The sequence below is a fragment of the Trachurus japonicus genome, chromosome 16, assembly GCF_045865225.1.
Source record: "Trachurus japonicus isolate A0001 chromosome 16, Traja_1.0".
NCBI lineage: Eukaryota > Metazoa > Chordata > Actinopteri > Carangiformes > Carangidae > Trachurus > Trachurus japonicus.
Window position 1 is genome coordinate 30,575,702 of NC_140922.1, and position 20,001 is coordinate 30,595,702.

Sequence of the window (20,001 nt, forward strand, 5' to 3'; positions counted from 1 at the left end):
GCTTTATGCAAAATCCACCTCCAAATCCACTCCAAGGCAATTTTATTTGTATAGCCTGTTTTTACAAACAGTTTGTCTCAAAGGCTTTACATGGCATCGTAACAACATCCTCTGTCCTTAGACCCTCACATCGACTGAGGAAAAACTCCAAGGAAAACCCTTCTGAGAAACCTCAGGGTGAGCAACAGAGGAGGGATCCCTCACCCAAGACGGACAGACGTGCAATAGATGTTGTTACAGACAAGACAGTTTACAGTTTATGTCACAGAATGTGCGAAATATGGAAATGTTAGCAAGAGTTGATGAAGGCAGCCTCTGGTGAGGCGGGGGGGCACAGATTGATTTGATTGATTCAATTTACTCTGGATACAATATGACCCCATGCCTACTGATGACATGACCAAGAAGGAGCAGGTATAAGGTGAAAAGAGTCGGTCCTAACACCGAGCCATTGGGAACTCCACAGGTGACAATATGGGTCTTTGATTTAGCTTTCCCCAGGGCAACATACCTGACACCATGGAAAAACACCCGACGCTGCCCACAGTTTGAAAAATGCTGTGCTTGAGTGTTAAATGATGTTGTCTGTCTTCATCACTAACCTGCTTTGTCACACCTGAGTAACCTGGCATGTGGGAAGGGGAGGGGTCAGTCCTCTTAAAAAGGAGTCGGTGTTACCAGTGAGATTAGTGAAGCTGAAGCCACTGACCGTCTTCCATCACTTGTTCTGGTGAGTTCCTGCTCTTTGTTCTCTAATCTAATCTCTCAAAACTATTGCAGATAATGGCAAAAATTTTAAAGAAGAGTCGATAAACATGAAAGCTTGTTAACATTTTTTTTAACCCTTCTTTATATTAGCCTATCTTTATAATATATCGGGATTTATATTTCTTGAATATTAATGATATCAATATGTACCATCAACATTGGTTATGTTTTATTTTGCCCCAGTCCTAAAAAACTGTCTCCTCCTCCTTTTCCACTTTTTTTAGTCAATGTGCATCCAAATTAGGGCCAATGCTGTTAAATTTTGGAAATATTGTAGAGAAATTTCTGGAAAAAAGTGGAACAATTTCTTAAAAACAATTCTAGAAAAAAAATGTGGTACAATTAAAAAAAAAAAAAAAAACTTCTCAAAAAAGTTTTTAAAAAGTCTAGAAAAAGTGTTAAAAAAATTCTAAAAAAGATTTAAAATAAGTTAAATTTAAAAATTCTAAAATTCACAAAACAATTCTAGAAAAAGGTGGAAAGATTTCTCAAAAAAGGTTTTTTTTTTAAATCCAGAAAAAGTGTCGGAATTTCTAAAAAAAAAGAAAGAAAGAAAGAAAATAGTAAAAAAAATTCTTGAAAACATTGGTAAAATTTCAAGAAAAAAGTTGGGGACCCCCTTGAACCCTCTCAAGGACCCCACTTTGAGAAGCATTGTGTTAACTTAACGGAAATGATTTGTCCATCCAGGCTCTGACTGCAAGAGAATAAACCAAAAGGAAAAACAATGTGTACCCAAGGAGAGAAGTGCATGTTGGACCTCATCAAACTGTTCAACAAGTACGCCTCACAAGACTGCGACAAAGATCACCTGAGCAAAAAGGAGGGGAAGGCTCTGATACAGAAGGAGTTTCCCAACTTCATCGATGTGAGTTGTTTCTCTTTAATGTTTCTTCATTTTTTCTGCATCATACTCAATGACTGCTGTCTTCAAAATATTTCAAAACAATGGTTTCCCTTGGAAAGGAACTCAAATAGGAGGAGATATTTTACTTGGACACAATTTTATTGGTTTGTTGGACAGTGGAGTTCTGCAGGTTAATCAGACTTTGGATATAGACAATAGCTTTTAGTAAGATCATCACTTTCTGATTAGTTTGCAGTTGCTGTATGAAGACATGTGGAGTACTCTAATCTTAGTAACTACACCTTGATCATACTAAATATTTCCAATTACAAGGCTGGCAGGATTTTGTTTTTCTTTGACAGTTAAGACGAAGCAACATGACATAGCTACTGTGTATCGTCTCAAAATGACCCCTTGTCATTAGCAGTTCAGATTCCAACATGCAGGAAGTTAAATATTAAACCTGACAGTAGCCGTGCTAATTATATTGTCATTTGGCTGATGCTTTTACCTGAAGTATTAGTAGACATTTTGTTAACATGAAGTGCTACATCTAGTGCAAGGGGATTAAAGTCAGTTTGGTATGTGGTTCTGTCAGGCTTTCATCAACTCCATCTTTGTCCTGCTGTCCTGAAGCTGCCTGACCCGTTTAACAAATCCAGTCAGAAAAGTATTTAAGGCATTTGACATGTGCTGCAGTCGCTCAAGTGAGATTGTTCTGTGGCTGCTGTCGAACAATGGTATGAAACTACAATAATTGCTGCTTGGTTTAATGTTATGATTCTCCTCTTTTTTTAGGAAACTGTTAACAAATCAGTGGTCGACCAGATTATGAGCAGCCTGGATTTCAACGATGATGGGAAATTGGACTTCCAGGAGTTCATGTCTCTGGTCTCTACAATGGCTACTGCCTGCAAACAGAAGCCCATTTAGTGCCATAAGTGAAAACCTGTCTGTTTACAACTAGTTACTAAACTTCTCTGAACAGTACTTGTTATAAATTGAAAAGTTTTGGTTGTTTATGCTGCAATTTGTAATATTGCTAAAGATGCATCACTACAGTATGGCTGGAGATTGACTAACTCACTGCTTCTTCTCTTCTGCACCCTTAAGTGTACGGCGTATTTCTTATTTTTTGAGATTACAGGAATAATCATGGAATGTAACTAATATGTTTACTTGTTTGTGTTGCTATTCTCAAACTTAGAGGAGAAGCCTTTTCTTTTAATTCATCACCACCAATCTGTCAACTTTTCTTCAATAAAACTGGACCTCTGAATGCATGAACAACAGCCTGTGTAGTGTCTCTCTGTCAGGATGGACATGGAAAAAAAAGGGCATCAAACATCCATTAGCTACACAACTTGGTCGTGCAGGGACAAGCGGTTGCTCATGAACCTAATCAAATAAAGCATGAAATAAAATGTGACACAAAACTATGGCTGAGTTTACTGCACCTGACCAAGAGCCATCAATTGCATCTTCCAGATAGAGACGTTGATGAAATCTAGAAAAAATGTTGTAGTAACACAAACTCCCAGTGATACAACAAAAGTTATACTCCCATCAGTGCTTTGTAAATATATATATCATGATTGGCGTCATCTAACGGACAGAAAAGAGCAACCAGACATCTGATCAGAGAGGTGTAGATTCATAGTTTATACTGTAGTTCATCTGGTAGAGGCCTCATGCCAAGTACTAAACTATGGATTTCTTTGTCCCTCAAATAAAGAAAATTGTGAAATTTTAAAAACTCTTTTGCGAGATGCTGAAGGTGTTATCACAAAGTCTACAGTACAGGTCTACTCTGCCACCGCTAGATGGCAGCAGGGAGCCACCATATACAATGATGAACCACCATTCTTTCTACATACCAAACCAGTCCGTTTTCATACCTAAATCAACGGGGGTTCAAACCCCGCCCGAGCCCTCCTTTGTCCTGACACAATTGCAATGTTGATAAGACCAATCTTTTTTATTTATCTGCTCAAAGGCGAGACTGACATGCTGGCACATTCATGAAATGCTTCAGAAATGTTTACTGTTGCATAAAAAAGCCTCTGTTGCCTACTGAACCAGACAGGTCAGAGTCTGATTGTGCCAAATAGTTTCATATCTCTGAGGTGAAACGCTGCTCTTTCCGCACTATTATCAATTCAGATCTAGTCTGTGAAAGTGATTCACTACTTTTGGCTTCAGATGTCGCAAACTGTCTGGAAAAGGCACTTTTTTTATTAGCCTCAATTAAATAACTTTGACGACACCAGTGTGCAGTCCAAACAGAATCTTTATTTTTTATTTATTTATTTATTTTGCCTTTATTTAACCAGGTCGGTCCCATTGAGACACAATGGCCTCTTTTTCAAGGGAAGCCTGGCCAAGACAGCAGCAGAAAAGTTACTACACTTACATGACACAGAAATCACACAACACACAGATAAATACAATACAAGATAAAAGCAACAGGACTAAAAGTTCGGATTCACATTAAAACAAGAACAAGTGCGGTATGAAGCTGCTCCAATTTCTCTCACACGAGTTTTCAAAGATCCAAGGTTGATCAGCTCCTTTAGAGTTTTCTGCAGTGCATTCCAAGCAGCAGGTGCAGCATACTTACTTAAAGTAAGTATGCTGTTTTAAGTATACTTAAAACAGCATAATCAAGTACAGGGAGGAAAGTGGCAGCAACCAACTTTTTCCTGGTAGAAAAAGAAAAACAAGATTATTGACACAATGACATAAAACTCATTGGCAATGATTGAAGTTACAACCAAAACCTTTACATCTGTAACATGATGAACACTGTGGTATTACCCTCAGGCTCATTTTTTGTTTATTTCACATATTTATTTGGCCTTTACTGGATTGACCACTTAAAAAAAAAGAGTATGCAAGAGTGTATCCCTACATCTGACTCTCGGCACAACTACACCACGGCATGTGGAAAGGGAGGAGTCGGTCCTCTCAAGAAGGAGCCAGTATTACCGGTGAGATTAGTGAAGCTGGAGATACTGATCTTCTTCCATTGTTCTGGTGAGTTCCTGTTTTTTGTTCTCTAATTGTGTTTTTTAAAAATATATTACAGAAAAATAATTATTCCTCTTGCTTGTTGGCGGTTTCTAAGATTTTCAAAGAAGAATGAGTTGATAAATGTGACAGATTATTAGGATTTTTTTCAGTTCAGCCTTTAGAGGCTCTGTACTGTTTATGTAACCAACTCAACACAAGCTTTGATAGTCGATATCCAACTCACTCAGCAACTTAAAGGATCTGAATTAACTCCAGTTACACAAAACAAAAACATAGACAGTTTAAAGCTAGGAGGACAACTGATATGAGATATTCATGGTTTATGCTCAATAATTATCATCAACATCGGTCATGTTTTATTTGACTTAAGTCCTACAAAACTGTCTCCTCCTCCTTTGCCACAATAAGAGATAATACTTTTAGCATACCCCCACAGTATGTTGTCTGTTAATGGAATTGATTTGTCTATCCAGGCTCTGACTGCAAGAGAATAAACCAAAAAGAAAAACAATGTGTACCCAAGGAGAGAAGTGCATGTTGGACCTCATCAAACTGTTCAACAAGTACGCCTCACAAGACGGCGACAAAGATCACCTGAGCAAAAAGGAGGGGAAGGCTCTGATACAGAAGGAGTTCTGCCACTTCATCGACGTGAGTTGTTTCTCTTTATTGTTTCTTCATTTTCTCTGAGTCATACTAAATGACTGCTTTCTTTAAAACATTTCAAAACAATGGTTTCACTTGTAAAGGAACTCAAATACGAGTATATGTTTTACTTGGACACTATTCTATAGGTTTGTTGGACAACAGTGGAGCTCTGCAGCTTAATCAGACTTTGGATATAGACAATATATTTTAGAAAGATCATCAGTTTCTGATTGGTTTGCAGTTACTGTATGAAGACATGGGGTACCTTGATCCTACCCTATATATTTTCTATTTACAAAGTTTGGTAGATAGTTACCACCTACTTGTTTGTCAAACGAAGCAACATGACATAAGCTACTGTGTATCGTCTCAAAATGACCCCTTGTCATTTGCAGTTCAGATTCCAGCATGCAGGAAGCTAAATGTTAAACCTGATAGTATAGCCGTGCTAATTACAGTTTGTCATTTGGCTGATGCTTTTACCTGAAGCAATAGGAGACATTTTGTAAGTGCTACATCTAGTGCAAGAGGATTGTAAGTCAGTTTGGTGACTATTGTAAGTGGACTAACCTGCTGTTCAGGAGTCACAGGTGAACTAGTGGAAGCCGTTGGTTCGGTATGTGGTTCTGTCAGGCTTTCATCAACTCCATCTTTGTCCTGCTGTCCTGAAGCTGCCTGACTCGTTTAAACAAATCAAGTCAGAAAAGTATTTAAGGCATTTGACATGTGATGCAGTCGCTCAGGTGAGATTGTTCTGTGGCTGGAACTAGTAGCTGCTTGGTTTGATTCATATTATGATTCTCCTGTTTTTTTAGGAAACTAATAACAAATCAGTGGTCGAGCAGCTTATGAGCAGCCTGGATTTCGACGATGATGGGAAAATGGACTTCCAGGAGTTTATGACTCTGGTCGCTTTAATGACTACTGTCTGCAAACTCCAGGACAATGAGTGCTGCAATCACAAGTGCCATAAGTGAAAACCTGTCTGTTCACATCTAGTTACTAAACTTATCTGAACAACAGTGGTTATACACAGACCTTTTTACTATCACTGCTTCTTCTCCTCTGCACCCTATACTGCTGCTGCTGCTCTGGGCTTTATAATTTATATATTTTTTTCTATCTTTTTAATTTGTTTTTCTACTGTCACTTTAAACCATTGCTGAACATGTGTACAAATTGGATTCTCTCAATGTGAAAACTTGTTCTAGAACGACAGTAAATGAATCTTGAATCTTGTCGGATCTAACCTTATATGTTATTTTTCTTTGTACAGAAGACTTCCTTTTCATCCTATTTTTCCCAGATTGCTCAGTTATGTCATTAAATTTAGTAACACACAGTAAAGAAACAACTCCAATCCAGTATGAAGCATTTACAGTGGAAAGAGTCTGACAAGTCTTTATCAGCAGATCTTAAGTGTACGGTGTATCTCGCATTTGTTACTTTTTTGGGATCATATAATTGTGGACTGTAAATACTGTTTACTTGTTTGTGTTGTAAGTAAGTAAGTAAAGTAATTTCCAACTATCTCGCACAGCCTCCTTCTTACATGTTTTACTTTTACTCTTCAGATATTGTTTTATCTTGTCAAGCTTTCTTCAGCACTTCACTTAGTTCAGCATTGTTTCAACCATTTATTCAGCTCATTCAGCTTTCAGCATTCACACGTATTTCCTTCAGGAAATGCATTCTCTAGTTTGTGTTGCTATTCTCAAAATTAGAGGAGAAGCCTCTTTTTTTAAATTCATCACCACCAATCTGTCAACTTTTCTTCAATAAAACTGGACCTCTGAATGCATGAACAGCCTGTGCAGTGTCTCTCTGCTGCCACCTAGTGGTGTCAGGATGGACATGGAAAAAATGGCATCAAACATCTATTAGCTAAACAACTTGGTCGTGCAGGGTCAAGTGGTTGCCTATTAACCTAATCAAATAAAACATGAAATAAAATGTGACACAAAACTATGGCTGAGTTTACTTAATGATCTGCACCTGACAAAGAACCATCAATTGCATCTTCCAGATAGAGACTGATGAAGTCTAGAAAATTGTTGTAGTAACACAAACTCCCAGTTATACAGCAAAAGTTGTAGACTGCATTCCTACCAGTGGTTTGTAAATGTGTTATGATTGGTGTCATCTAATAGACAGAAAAGAGCAATCAAACATCTAATGAGAGAGGTGTATATTGTGGTTCATATCCCAACCATTAGAAGAACTAGATTTAATGCCAAATACTAAACTATGGATTTCTTTTCAAATTTTAAACTCCCTTTTGCGAGATGTTGGAGGCATTGATATTTCTTTCACAAACGTGTGTAAACTCCTTCAACTCCTTCCAGGCAGAAAGGCGAAACCGAGCACAGCTTGTCTGACCGCTATTTATGCAACACAATTACCGGTGTTGTGGCACAGCATACATACCATACTGTATGGCACTAAGTCTATAGTGCTTACAGGTCTACTCTGCCACCACTAGATGGCAGCAGAGAGCCACCACATACAATGATGAAACCAAACCAGGTCGTTTCCATACCCAAATTATCATTTATTATTGTAGCCACGGCAAGATCCACGGTTGTCTGGCAGGAACAAGTAAAGTTGGGTGTTGTCTTACAAAGAAGCAATGCAACCAGGTAATTGGACAAAAGAAGGTGTGAAGAAGGTGGGATTAGGACTTCAGTCAGTGGAGGGATTGCTCCTGGAACCCGATTGGTTTTGATCAGCGATCCACATCATAGGAACTGTGTTTTGTTTGTCCTTTGTCTAGCAATCAGTCGCTCGGAACCTCATGTACTGATTATGCAATTCAATCTGTACAGAAACCCTAAGCTTCATCGAAGAGCAAAGAGTAATGACTCCAGTCTTTTTTTATTCTTGCATGTGCTGACAAGAGGAACTTAAAATTGCTGTGTTTTTATTGCAATTATGATCAGACCAATCTTTTTTTAAATTATTATTTGTTCAAAGATGAGACATGAAATGCTTCAGAAATTTGTACTGTTGCATAAAAAGCCTGTGTTGCCTACTGAACCAGACAGGTCAGAGTCTGTGTCAAATAGTCTCATATCATTGAGGTATAACATTTCTCTTTTCTGACTATTTTCAATTAAGTTTTAAATGGATTTAGTACTTTTTGCTTCAGATGTTGCAAACTGTCCTGAAAAGGCACATTTCTTCAATAAGCATCAATAAAATCAATTTGACGACATCACTGTACAGTCCAAACAGGATCTTTATTGACACAATGACACAAAACTCATTGGCAATGATTGAAGTTACAACCAAAACCTTTACATATGTAACATGATGAACACTGTTACTATGGTTACTGGTGTTGATGTTTACTTCGGGCACTTCCCCTTGCAGTTCTCTTCGATCATCATCTTGCAGATAATGGCCACTGAACCGATCAGACAAATAAACTCCTGGAAGTCCATTTTACCATCCATGTTGGCGTCCAGACCAGCCATGATCTGGTCAACCATTTCCTTGCTATCACCTCCCTAAAACAGAAGAATCGTAATGAAAGTTAAACCAAACTGGAATTTGTTTCCCAAATTATACACCTGTGCCTTAAAGGGATACAATCTCTCAAGGGGGGGTCTTACTCGGTGTCACAGTGTGTTAGTTAGACCATGGGTTAAACTTACGTCGGAATATCCCTTTAAATAGGTTTGTGATGCCACTTATACAGAATTTTAATGTTGCTCAGTGGAAACCAGACTAAGGTAAAGATGCTTTATGAATGCAACATGAACAGACCTTAATTCCTATAGTGATACTTAAGTTCTTAAAATGAATCCCCCAAATTTGGACACACCCAAACCACAGTAAAGGAATGGTGCAAAGGTAAGGTACCATTAGTTTTAGCATGTACTGTAGCTTCCTGAAACTTCTCCGACTCTTTAAGTTTGTTAAATCTGAATCTTGCACTGACAAAATGTGAAAGGAAGAAAACTCACTTCGACGAAGTGGGGGAACTCCTTCTCCAGCATCTCCTTCACCTCAGCTTTGCTCAGGTGATCACTGTCGTCGTCTTTTGATGCATGCTCCATGAACATCATGATGAGGCCGCCCATACACACTTCTCCCTTGGTGAATTGTCCTGCCATTTTTGTCTGTTTTGCCGTGAAAGCCTGGAAAGACGGTTCAATTCAACAAATGCCCACATTAGTTACAAAAAAATGACATTTTGAGATCTCTTGCTATAATCATGTTAAGTTCAACCCAGCACGATGCAACAGAAAACTAAGAGCAGGAACTCACCAGAAGAAAAGTGATGGAAGAAGAGAAAGAAGTGGAATGAGCTCTCGCCTTACACCGGTTATATGGACTGCTCTCACTATTGAAAACACAGGCCCCTCCCACTTTATGCCAGGTGACTCACCTGTTGCTACAGCTGTCGGTGGACTGCTGCAAACACTACATAACAACAGACCCCGTTTAGGAGCATATGCAAAGAATTTAGGTGTGTGCAGCAGACTAGTGAGTCATCAAACAATACTGTATAGCTATAATGTTTTAAGGTATATCCTGTATTTTGCATGAAAAATTAAAGCTAACTATAGAAAAGATAAATAAAACAAACAGATATCTATGCATTTGTGTATATATATATATAAATACCGGTAATACAAATCTACAAACAAAATACCCTGAGTGAGTAAAGGTTAAAACACACAGCCCTTTGATGGGGTGGTTCCATCTTTCCAGTGATCTGATTGGTCAGTTGTGTGAGCCCTTTGGCATGCTTCATGAGCTGAACAAGCAGGTTTTGGATCACTTGAATAAAAACACCTGTCTCTGCAGCCACACCTGTGTTAGATGGGATCTCTGTGGTATCTACTGTATGTATGTATGAGGGTCACACGCACCGAGGTGCAGCCCTACCAAAACCAGTCAGTCAGGATCAAGGTGTGGACTGACTGAACATCAATTGTGTTGCATTTAAAATGCACAAGCCACACCTTAGCTACAGTAAGTGCATGATTGCACCAATAAAATCACCAACTAAAAATGTTTATAATCACAATTTATCGCAAATTGCTCACACATTTCCTATTGGTTCCAAATGTAAATTAATATACTTTCCAGTTCTAAAATAGGCTATTCATAAATATGCAATTGTAACTTCATCAACCAAGAATCCTCAAACGCCTCACTACATCTGGTCTGAAATATACAGGTATATACTGTACTTACATAATAACACGACAGCTCCAGAAAGCTTGTGCTTTATTTCTGTCGACTGTTTCAAGCTGTGGGTGGGGCCGAGGTGATTATGTACGTTTATCACATACCAAAAAAAAAACAAGAAAGGTAGTAGAATTTGACTTTGACTATGTGTTGCAAGAAAATGAACGCTCTAATGGATAAATGATACTCCAATGATTTCCCAATGTGTGTATCGTGCCCTCTGTCCTACTATTGTTTTTGAAAGCTCTCCTCAGTAAAGCTCAACACAAACACCAGTTCAGGAGTGGCTTTGTTTCCATTAACACAGGTGGGGCAAACAACTATGTAAGGGTAAAAAAATAGCCCTCTAACTGACGGTTCACAATACAATCCATGATAAATGGTAGGGTAGCACACAAAGTAATGAACTGTCCGTAGCAGCGTCTCATCTGACGGCCGTTCATGCAGAAACTCAAAGGAAACAAAGGTTGTGGTGTCAAGACACTTGCGGACAGATGGCTCTCAAAATTAACATTATATATGGGATTCATTGCCTTTTTCTTCTGTCTGGTCTGAGGTTTCTCCGTTTGTTTGTTTTTTCTTGAGAGGTTTTGTAAGGACAGAGGGTGTTTTTATGCTTGTCTTGTCTTGTCTTGTTATTTCCTTACATAATCTGGTTAATGGGCCTTTGTGACAATTATATGTGCCTAACGTAAAAATACTGCAAATGTAGACACTTTTGAATAAGGTAATAGTTACTGTATACCAACTGTAACTGTATACAAACAGATACAGATAAAAGAGGTATCAGTGAAAGTTAACCCAGAGAAATATGCAGGAAATTCCAGAGGGGTGTGGCTGCAGACTTCCAGTGTGGGGTAGTATCCATAGAAAAACATTATCTTGCTTTCATATTTACTGTATAGGCTTAATGTATATAAGATCTGATTTAATGTGAAAAATGTATTTCAAAACTGATACATCGGCTCAGAGGCTTAAAGGGATAGTTCAACATTTTGGCAAATTGGCCCATTGCCATAATCCCTATAGTCATAGCAGTACATATTGTTTCCTTTAATTGTCGGTGCAAGCTATTTTTAGAACGGCGGAGCAGAGCGGCGAGCTGTTCAGAGCTATGCTGCGGAGGCTAATGGGATTTCTTGGTTTCCCTCATCAAACTCATCAAATACACAATCCAACAACTCCAAAACACTCTGGTGGACAAGTTGTGACCTGCACATTCACCACGCTATGAGATAAAAACAGAACGTTACGAGACAGACGAGTCGTTTTCGAGACAAATGCAGAGACTGTTTGCCGAAACTGCCCCCAACGGGAAAGCGCATCAGCTGTTTTGCATGAATTTACTTTGAGTCAACTTGGACAAAGAGTGTCCTTTGAGTATGGAAAAAAAGAAATGCTTTTAGTAGAGGAAGCTCATATGATGCATTCAAAAGCCCTGGGACACCAGACATCACACACATGAGATAAGAGCCATCATCTAAAAACACATTGCTATATTGTGGTAGCCAAGCTAATTTGTTGCATGTATGTATCACAACATTTGCATTATGGTCCATCTTGGTTACCTCAGTGCTGTTTGCTCACATGTCAGCCATTACTTTATAAGGTGATCTTATGTTGTGACTTTCACATTTACCACGCTATAAAATAATAACGGAACGTTATTAGGTTGTTTTATAGGTAAATTAATGCAAAACCGCTGATGCGCTTTTCTGTCTGAGGCAGTTTTACAGCAAGCAGTCTTTGCATTTGCCTCCAAAACAACTCTGTCTCATAATGTTCCTTTATTATCTCATAGCGTGGTGAATGTGCAGGTCACAACTTGTCCACCAGAGCATTTTGGAGTTGTTCGATTGTGTATTTGATGAGCTTGATTAGGGAAACCAAGAAATGCCTCCAGCATAGCTCTGAGCAGCTTGTGGCTCTGCTCCGTCATTCTAAAAACAGCTTGCACCGACAATTAAAGGTAGCAAACCTACTCCTAAACTATAGGGATTGTGGCAATGGGCCAATTTGCCAAAATGTTGAACTATCCCTTTAAACATAGGCAAACTTTGCAGTTCTAATCTAATCTCAGCACACGTAGAAGGCAGGAATCGTTATTTGAAACCATCAACCAACATATTAATTAACATAATCAACACTTTTTCCATTGCCTCAGCATCTCATCTATAACATTTATTGAGGATAAATACATTATATTGTCGACATTACATGATTCCATCTGAGTCTTTAATGATAGCCTACATACTTTACAGCTGAAATGTAGCTATACAATAAAATAATATCTCTCCAAAACCAAAGACACAAATTCAGATAGGCTTCTCAAGGGTTATTGAGGGTACCCTCTTGTGGTGGGAAATGCACATGTATCATTGGCCTGCATGATTTCAGTGGCCTCCCTGATGCAAATTCAGAAGGACATGAGATTGACATGAGACAAGAGATTGGCAGGGTAAAGTGAAGCTGACAAAACTGCAGGAATAATACACACTCATTTCAGCAAACAAGTAGTTATGAACTAATTCTCAAAGGTTAAAGTGCGTACATGTTTCAACATCTATCTTCTGTAAATTTGGAATTAGCCCAAACTTTAGTTCTCAGTTTCAATAATAGGACAAATCCTGCAGTTACAGCCGGTGACCAGCAGATAGAGTCAGAGACTTGATGATGGCCAACTGTCCTCACAGAGACCCTGCTAACCTGAACCCCTGCTGCTGTTGATGAAGGTCGCAGATTAAGATGAGTGTGATTCATAATATGAAGTTTCATTAAACAAAAAAAAAAGTTTTTCTCTCTCCATGGATGTGAATTCATGGATGGTCCCATAATCCTCACTTAATCACTGAACAAGTGAAAAAAACAAGATGGAAAGCAGATTCATTGGCAAAAATACATGTTTGCCCATCAGCACATTTTATTATTAATATATTTGACGTATAAATAACATCAGAAAGTGGAAACAGTTGGTAGTTGAAGACAAACTTGTCAACTCCCTCTGGTGGACAAACTATGTGATGCAGGTAAGGTATTTCTTCTTGTATTAGTCCTCAACATTTTGGCCACAATGGTGAAAATTTCCATCTTATAGTATAAAATGTGACATGCAGCATGTTAAAGGGTATAAGATAAATACAGGAAAGTTAGAAAAACACTAAAGTGGCACTAAAGCCTACCCCCACTGGAAGAAATTCAAAATATGCACGTCTCCAATTTAATATAATTCATTTTATTTGTAAATCATTAACAAATCTGGGGAAAATAGTTTAGATTAGTCTAAATCAAGTTTTAATTCGATGCAAAAGAATAATCTTGGTGGTAAAATTGCATTTTTCTTCATGCATTAACTTGTCATCATACTTAGTGTGTGTTTAATTCCCTCACAAAATCACATTATGTTGTATTTTGGATTGTCTTTTGCCTCTGGAATAAAATATCTAATTTCCTTGCTAGTAGTAGACCGCATTTGCATGCTGGTTGGTTCCTCATGTATCAGGTCAGTTGAAATCATCTCTGGTCCTATGTGTTTACGCTTCACTGCTCTATCAAATTCAGCTACAAACTGTGTGTTTCATGCAAATTTCTCTGCAAACAAGATTAAAACTCGCAGTGGTTTTGAAGCGTCTCTTCTCCCAAGTTTGTTTCACGTGGCATCAAGTCAAACAGCCTGCATCGTGTACAGGTCTTAGTCAAACATTATGGTGCCACATGTTAGCAGGATAACGTGTGTGTGTATGTGTATGTGTGTTTACAGCTGAGATGGACAGGAAATGTGTTGTATGGATCTTATTAACAGTGAGAGTCGTGGAGAAATTCAATATCCTGACTGCAATGTTTGGAGCTTTCAGCAGTTGTTAAAAAAAAGAGTGTTTACACACGTATGCACGAGTGTGTGGTCTCCGACATCACCGTGTAATAAAGTTGTGTGTGTGTGTGTGTGTGTGTGTGAAACCAACCATGAGGCTTGTTACAAGGTTGTAAACATAACCTGCACACATACTTAAACAGCGGGCCGATCCAGGCGGAGGCTGTTTGGACAAAGAGTTTGAAAAAAAGAACCGTGGTGAATAGATTCATTAAACTTTCTTCCAGTGATTGATAAATGACTCAAATGATCGTCATGTATGGAGGGGTTGTAAAAGTGGCCTGAATGGAAGATTCTTCTAGTAACGTATTTGTGTACAAACGTCCTTTTTATGTGCACATCCATGTGTTTGCTTACAGGTTTACATGAGCCTCATGTCGCAGGGCAGAGTGGGTGTCTACGTGTGTACCGATCCAGTTAGACATTAACAGACCCATCAGGTCATCTTGTATTACCTCCTCTCTTTTGTTTGAAATGAAGTAAAACCTTATTCTGCGGTTTTACAGCTTCAGCCTCTCTTTGCTCACTGCATCAGGCCGACACAAGAAATGTCATGGAAAGTCTTAAAGCAGTGATTTTGTTTTATTACATGTTTTTATTAACAGGGTTCCTACACAGGTATGGAAAAGTATGGAATTTGATTTAATGCATTTCCAGGTCTGGAAATTACGGAGCCCGGGATATGACATGCAAGAAAAAAATCATAATTTGTGGCCACGAAATATTAATTTGTTCCCACTAAATACTAATTTGTGGCCAAATTATGATTTTTTTCTTGCATGTCATATCCTGGGCTCCGTAGAAGATGTATAGAAAATGGAAAATATTGTATGGAAATGCTGTCTATTTATCTGTGGTTGGTCTTATCTGAAGTTATTTGGGTTATTTGTTTTGTATGCGCTATTGTACGTATCTACAGTCTCCTGTAAATTAATTGGTGACATAATGGCATACAGATTCAGAATAATGAAAACAAATGATTAATTGCAAAATCTATTTACATGATACACATCTAATTACTCAAATGTCACAAATTATTTGAATTTTTTTTTTCAAATGTGTAGGAACCCTGTTTATATAACATATACTTAGCTCTGTAAGATGAGGTTTGGGAACAAAGACCTCAATTTTTAAAGTGAATTTCCTCCAATATGTCATCAATTGTCATCATCTTTGTATAATAGCTTGTATTCTGTGTATTTTATTACTTTTATGTTATGTGTAGGGACTACAGATGGAAATTAGCTGGGAGCTAACTGGTGCAACCATCTTTTCATTTTTTCCTTTAAATGATTAATGTAATTGCACATTGTCCCTTATTAAACTAATAAACTAAACTAAACTATCAATAATCTCCTTATCCATCCGTGACTGTTGGGTTTGTATTGTCAGCCACATCACAGGACGAGTCATAAGATGCAGAGATACTTCAGTGAATATCTTGCACAAGATGGAAAAATCGGGGGGGTGGGAAGGGGTTCGAATGTTGAAAATTTCATGGCAATCCATCTTTGAATTCTCAGGCAAAGCAAAATTGCCATTGACATTCTCATTTTTCTGGAGGTAAGACATCTTTCAATCAACCGTCTAGTTTGACTCTTAACGGCCTTTGATTGGTTTTCCATTGGGATGACCCTGATGAAGGCTACAAGCTGAAGTGTTGCCGGAGCTTTTTGTTCTTTTTCAAGTTTCCTCTGTTCTCTATGCACTGTGTTAACCCTCATGTTGTGTTTCATTTCATGTTAAATAATTTTGTGTTCCTGGTCCAAAATGGCCGCTCTATTAAGACTTATCATAAAATCTGTTATTTATGGCCTGTACTGTATGCCTCATTCATCTGAGCTAATGGCATCTGACCAATGAGGATGTACTTCTCAGTTTGCTCAGTTTTTTACACCAATTGTAGTTCCCCCATTCATTTCTAATGGCCGGCCATTTTTGACCGGCACAACAAGAATGTACAAAACTTGAATAAAAAGCACAAAGTTGTTTGCAAATAAATACAATTCATGTTCTCTGTTGAAATCCTCTTTGTAGACAAAGTCGTGGAATCTTCTAGGTCAGTCTCATCACATTAACTACATTTTCAAGAGATAACTTCAAGATAAACTTAGAACATAACATGAGGGTTAATTGGTGAAGTTGTGCCAGATATTACTTTATTCTCCATGAGCATGCTGCATACACTACAGTAACAACTCTACATTGGAGGGATGCTACTGTATGAATTAATTGAATGAATTTATATTTATTTAAGTGTCATGCACCAATTAAGGCACCCAGCCTATAAGGGCTTACAAGACACATTTCATATTTAGACAACAAACAAAATCATCAGAGCACAGACAAAACAAAACAAAAACAAAAACCACATGGAATTCACGTAAATAATTCACTTTTTCTTTTTGACCAGGCACTTTCATGGAAGTAGCTATAGTAAAGACTTCTTTTCTGAAGAACCATTCCAACGTTACCTCATCATCAACCCAAAACAACTCAGGTATCTGCAGAGAAAAACTGCAGTGGTGTCTGGTACCAAAAGCTTGTAGAGTCAAGTAAAGCAGTATGAATGTAGATGGATGTATTCTTATTATCAGATCAGATTATTCAATGAATTGAACCTGACAATGAAAGTGAAACATTTGAGAACCATTCCTCACGGATCATGTGGCTCATTTTTTTTTCCGCCGACATCCTTAAATGAAGGCAGAAACTGTGGCGCCTGGTCTCCGGTCCACGTTATCAGACGATACTTAAAGTTTACTGCTCAGAGTGAAAGAGAGTTATCAGTGCATCCCTGCTGTTTGCATAGTTTCTCTAGTGAAAGATGGACCTGGACAAGCAGCGATAGGACTGTAGGTCAATGTTTACCTCTCACCTTTCTTATCGAGCCGGGAGTTTGCCCTCCGCCCAGACAGAAAGCCCCCCACCACCCACTCCACCCAGCCCTCTCGCCGCTCCCCTCAGTGTTTCCCTCAGCTGTTGAGCAACACACCGCGGGTTACGACACCAACAAAGTGAGAGCTGAAGACCGCAAAACCACAAGACGCCGATGACGCTACGTTAAAGTCCACAGCAGATGGAGGGCAGACTAAAAGGCCAGCGCCTGTGGAAGAATGTGTATTATGAACTTGAAAGATTGAGCTTTATGTTGTCGAGCGTTAACCTTCCTCCACAGAGGTTAACCCTAATCCTTAATGTAAGTAACGTTGACTAAATGCTCCTTATCTTTACTTTCTGGCCTCTGAGTTCTCGGTCCACCTGCGTCCCTCTGCTTGTTCCTGTCAAAGCAGGTGAAGCTGTTCAAAGAGAGAAACCCACCTTTAAGCCTTGTCAACATACATGGTCTGTGTGTTATGTTCCCACAGTTAGTTTAGCCGTTAGTCTTTCTTCTTATGAACAACAGGCCAAAGTTTCCAGAAGCTAACGGCTAACGAGTCCAAAACAGAGTCTTTTTCTGCCTGAAATTCAGTAAGAAATCGACTTGAAAATGTCCACACCACATTGTTTCTTAAGCCCCTACGACTTTGGTCAACCTGTCGTCACCGTGACCCCTGTCTGATACCCTCCCCATACAGGTCAAAGGTCAGCTTCCCCTCCACACCACAGCCTAACCAGCTCTCCTTAGTGCTATCTGTCCTTCATCACGTCTTTCTATATTGTGAATGTAGAGAAAGAAGGTGCTTCCCTGCATCGTTAACCTAAATGTTTTGGTATTTATCATGAACAACTTTACTCTGTAGCTGCTTTTACCGAAAATAAAGGACGTAACTTGACTCCGATATTCTCTGCAGGAGTTGGTGGAGACCAAAACAGAGCTAAAAGAGAGCGTGGATCAGAGACTAAACTAAACCTGAATGTCATTAAAGGGACAACAAGGAGTTTGTAAATAAAGTCTCATATTAATGTGGATGAATCTACATTACCCACTTGTTAATGGGTCCATTTTCGATAAATATATAGTTTTATCATTATTTTGATATTATTATTTAGTGGTCGGCTCGCCCAGCATTTCCTAGTTTCTGTTTCCCGGACGCCGCCGAATCGCCATTTATGGTCTTAACTACGACGGTATCTGATCGTCTTCAAACCTCCGACTTTCATTCTTGATGAATGAAAACATTCTTGGCAAATGTTTTCACTTTCGTCCGTCTTGTGACGGTCCAAGAATTTCATCGTGCCCTTGGAGGCTCATGGGAAATGTAGTGTGAAAACACTTCGCTTTCCAAAACTCCTCGTTGTCCCTTTTTAAGATTTGCTGTGCTCCCCCTAGTGGCCAAAATGATGCAGTTTTGAATATATACATTATTAATCTGGTCCTAGAAATATAAATGCCTCATTTCTCTTAACTGATTCATTTATTTTGTGTCTTTTTATTCAACATTTCTCTCAACCAGATGATGTTTTTTTTTTGTCAGAATAAACAACACAGAGTCCTAGAGAATAAACCAAGAGGAAACACACATTGCATCAAGTTTATTTTATTAGTTCATGAGTGTGTGTTTCAGTCTGCAGGAGTTTACGTTAACGCTGATGCATGTTTCGTTGATCTGACTCCTCATCACGTTTCACAATCTTCGAACTTTCAGTACTTTGTAACTTTCTGCCATGTCATTCTTAGTAAACACAGTAGCATTTTGTACGTCATTAGTTGCCGTATAACTCCATGTATGTTTTTGTGTGTTGGCCGGCCCTGCCCTGTGCGGCGGTGTCAGGACAAAGGTATGCCGTCCCACAGCAGACAGAGAGTCTGCAGGGAGAGCGAGCACACAGATAAATTATATCGACTAATGGCTCATCAAACTGTCACTCTGAGCTCAGACAATGCACGCAGCGCTGAAGAAGACGACACACATACACACACAGAAAGACTATACTTAAAGTGTCGGATGTGGGACGTCACACACGGGGTTGCACAACCTGTACACGCTGTCTTGTGATTAATGTGTGCGTGTGCCTGTGGTATATACACACAAAAAAAAACAACTAATGAGAGATTGAGAGATGCATCATCCGTTGGTTCTGTGGGAGTGTGTGAACATAAAAAACTTTCATTTTCTCTCTTTCCTGTGTCCTAACCGCTGCAGCAGCAACACAGGGGATTCCTGCAGAGGTTTGATGTCTTGCTCAAGGGCAACACTTACGTAAAGATGATGATATGATGCCGCCCATATGTTACTGAAAGGACAGTGTGGAAGTTGATTTATTTGCTGCAAAATCCTGTCTGAGACCTTCTTATGCCTGATGCACCATCTTATTGGTTGTTCTAAGAGTCTCCTCTGATAACTAAGGGTGACCTCCTTTCCTGTCAATGCCCCAGCCTCTCAGGTTAGCTACTGTAGCTCATTCACAAAATTTAAAGGTCCAGAGTGTAATATTTGGCAAGGTTTATTGGCAAAATCTTTAAACGGCCCAGCTTTATAAAAAGGCACTTAGACGCCCATCGTTGCACCTATTTCATGATATATTTTTTTGTCTGACTTTATATTACAATTTGTTTTGGTTCTAAATACCAAATGCCACAACATTTCACGATTTTACTGGATCATTATTTGTCACTGTCTTTTACTTGTTTTTGATGTGTTAGATAATTTGTTTTATCTGTACAGCACTTTGTAACTTTGTTAAGAAAGTT

General features: G+C 38.7%; 2 protein-coding genes and 1 pseudogene across 3 annotated transcripts in view; 2 read left to right on the forward strand and 1 right to left on the reverse strand.

The window, feature by feature from the left end:
- lingo4b (leucine rich repeat and Ig domain containing 4b) overlaps positions 1-20,001 on the forward strand; it is a 363,055-nt gene that overhangs the window by 165,372 nt on the left and 177,682 nt on the right. The window lies entirely within an intron of this gene.
- LOC146972637 (protein S100-A1 pseudogene) lies at positions 683-2,548 on the forward strand (annotated as a pseudogene). The gene is made up of 3 exons (XR_015037895.1): positions 683-730; positions 1,459-1,636; positions 2,414-2,548. The product of XR_015037895.1 is annotated as a protein S100-A1 pseudogene (transcript).
- On the reverse strand, positions 8,519-9,433 carry LOC146972638 (protein S100-A1-like). Its single transcript, XM_085803044.1, has 2 exons — positions 9,265-9,433; positions 8,519-8,805 (listed from the first exon to the last, which is right to left on the reverse strand). The coding sequence occupies exons 1-2, from the start codon at positions 9,412-9,414 to the stop codon at positions 8,644-8,646; spliced, it is 312 nt and encodes a 103-aa protein (XP_085659170.1). The 5' UTR covers positions 9,415-9,433; the 3' UTR covers positions 8,519-8,643.

What these genes read in the sequence shown, in the direction of transcription:
- LOC146972638 (XM_085803044.1), bottom strand. Translation starts at nt 9,414, where the DNA reads ATGGCAGGACAATTCACCAAGGGAGAAGTGTGTATGGGCGGCCTCATC. An exon ending in AGTTCCCCCACTTCGTCGAA is followed by an intron (nt 8,806 to 9,264) that starts GTGAGTTTTCTT and finishes CTTCTGTTTTAG; the next exon opens with GGAGGTGATAGCAAGGAAAT.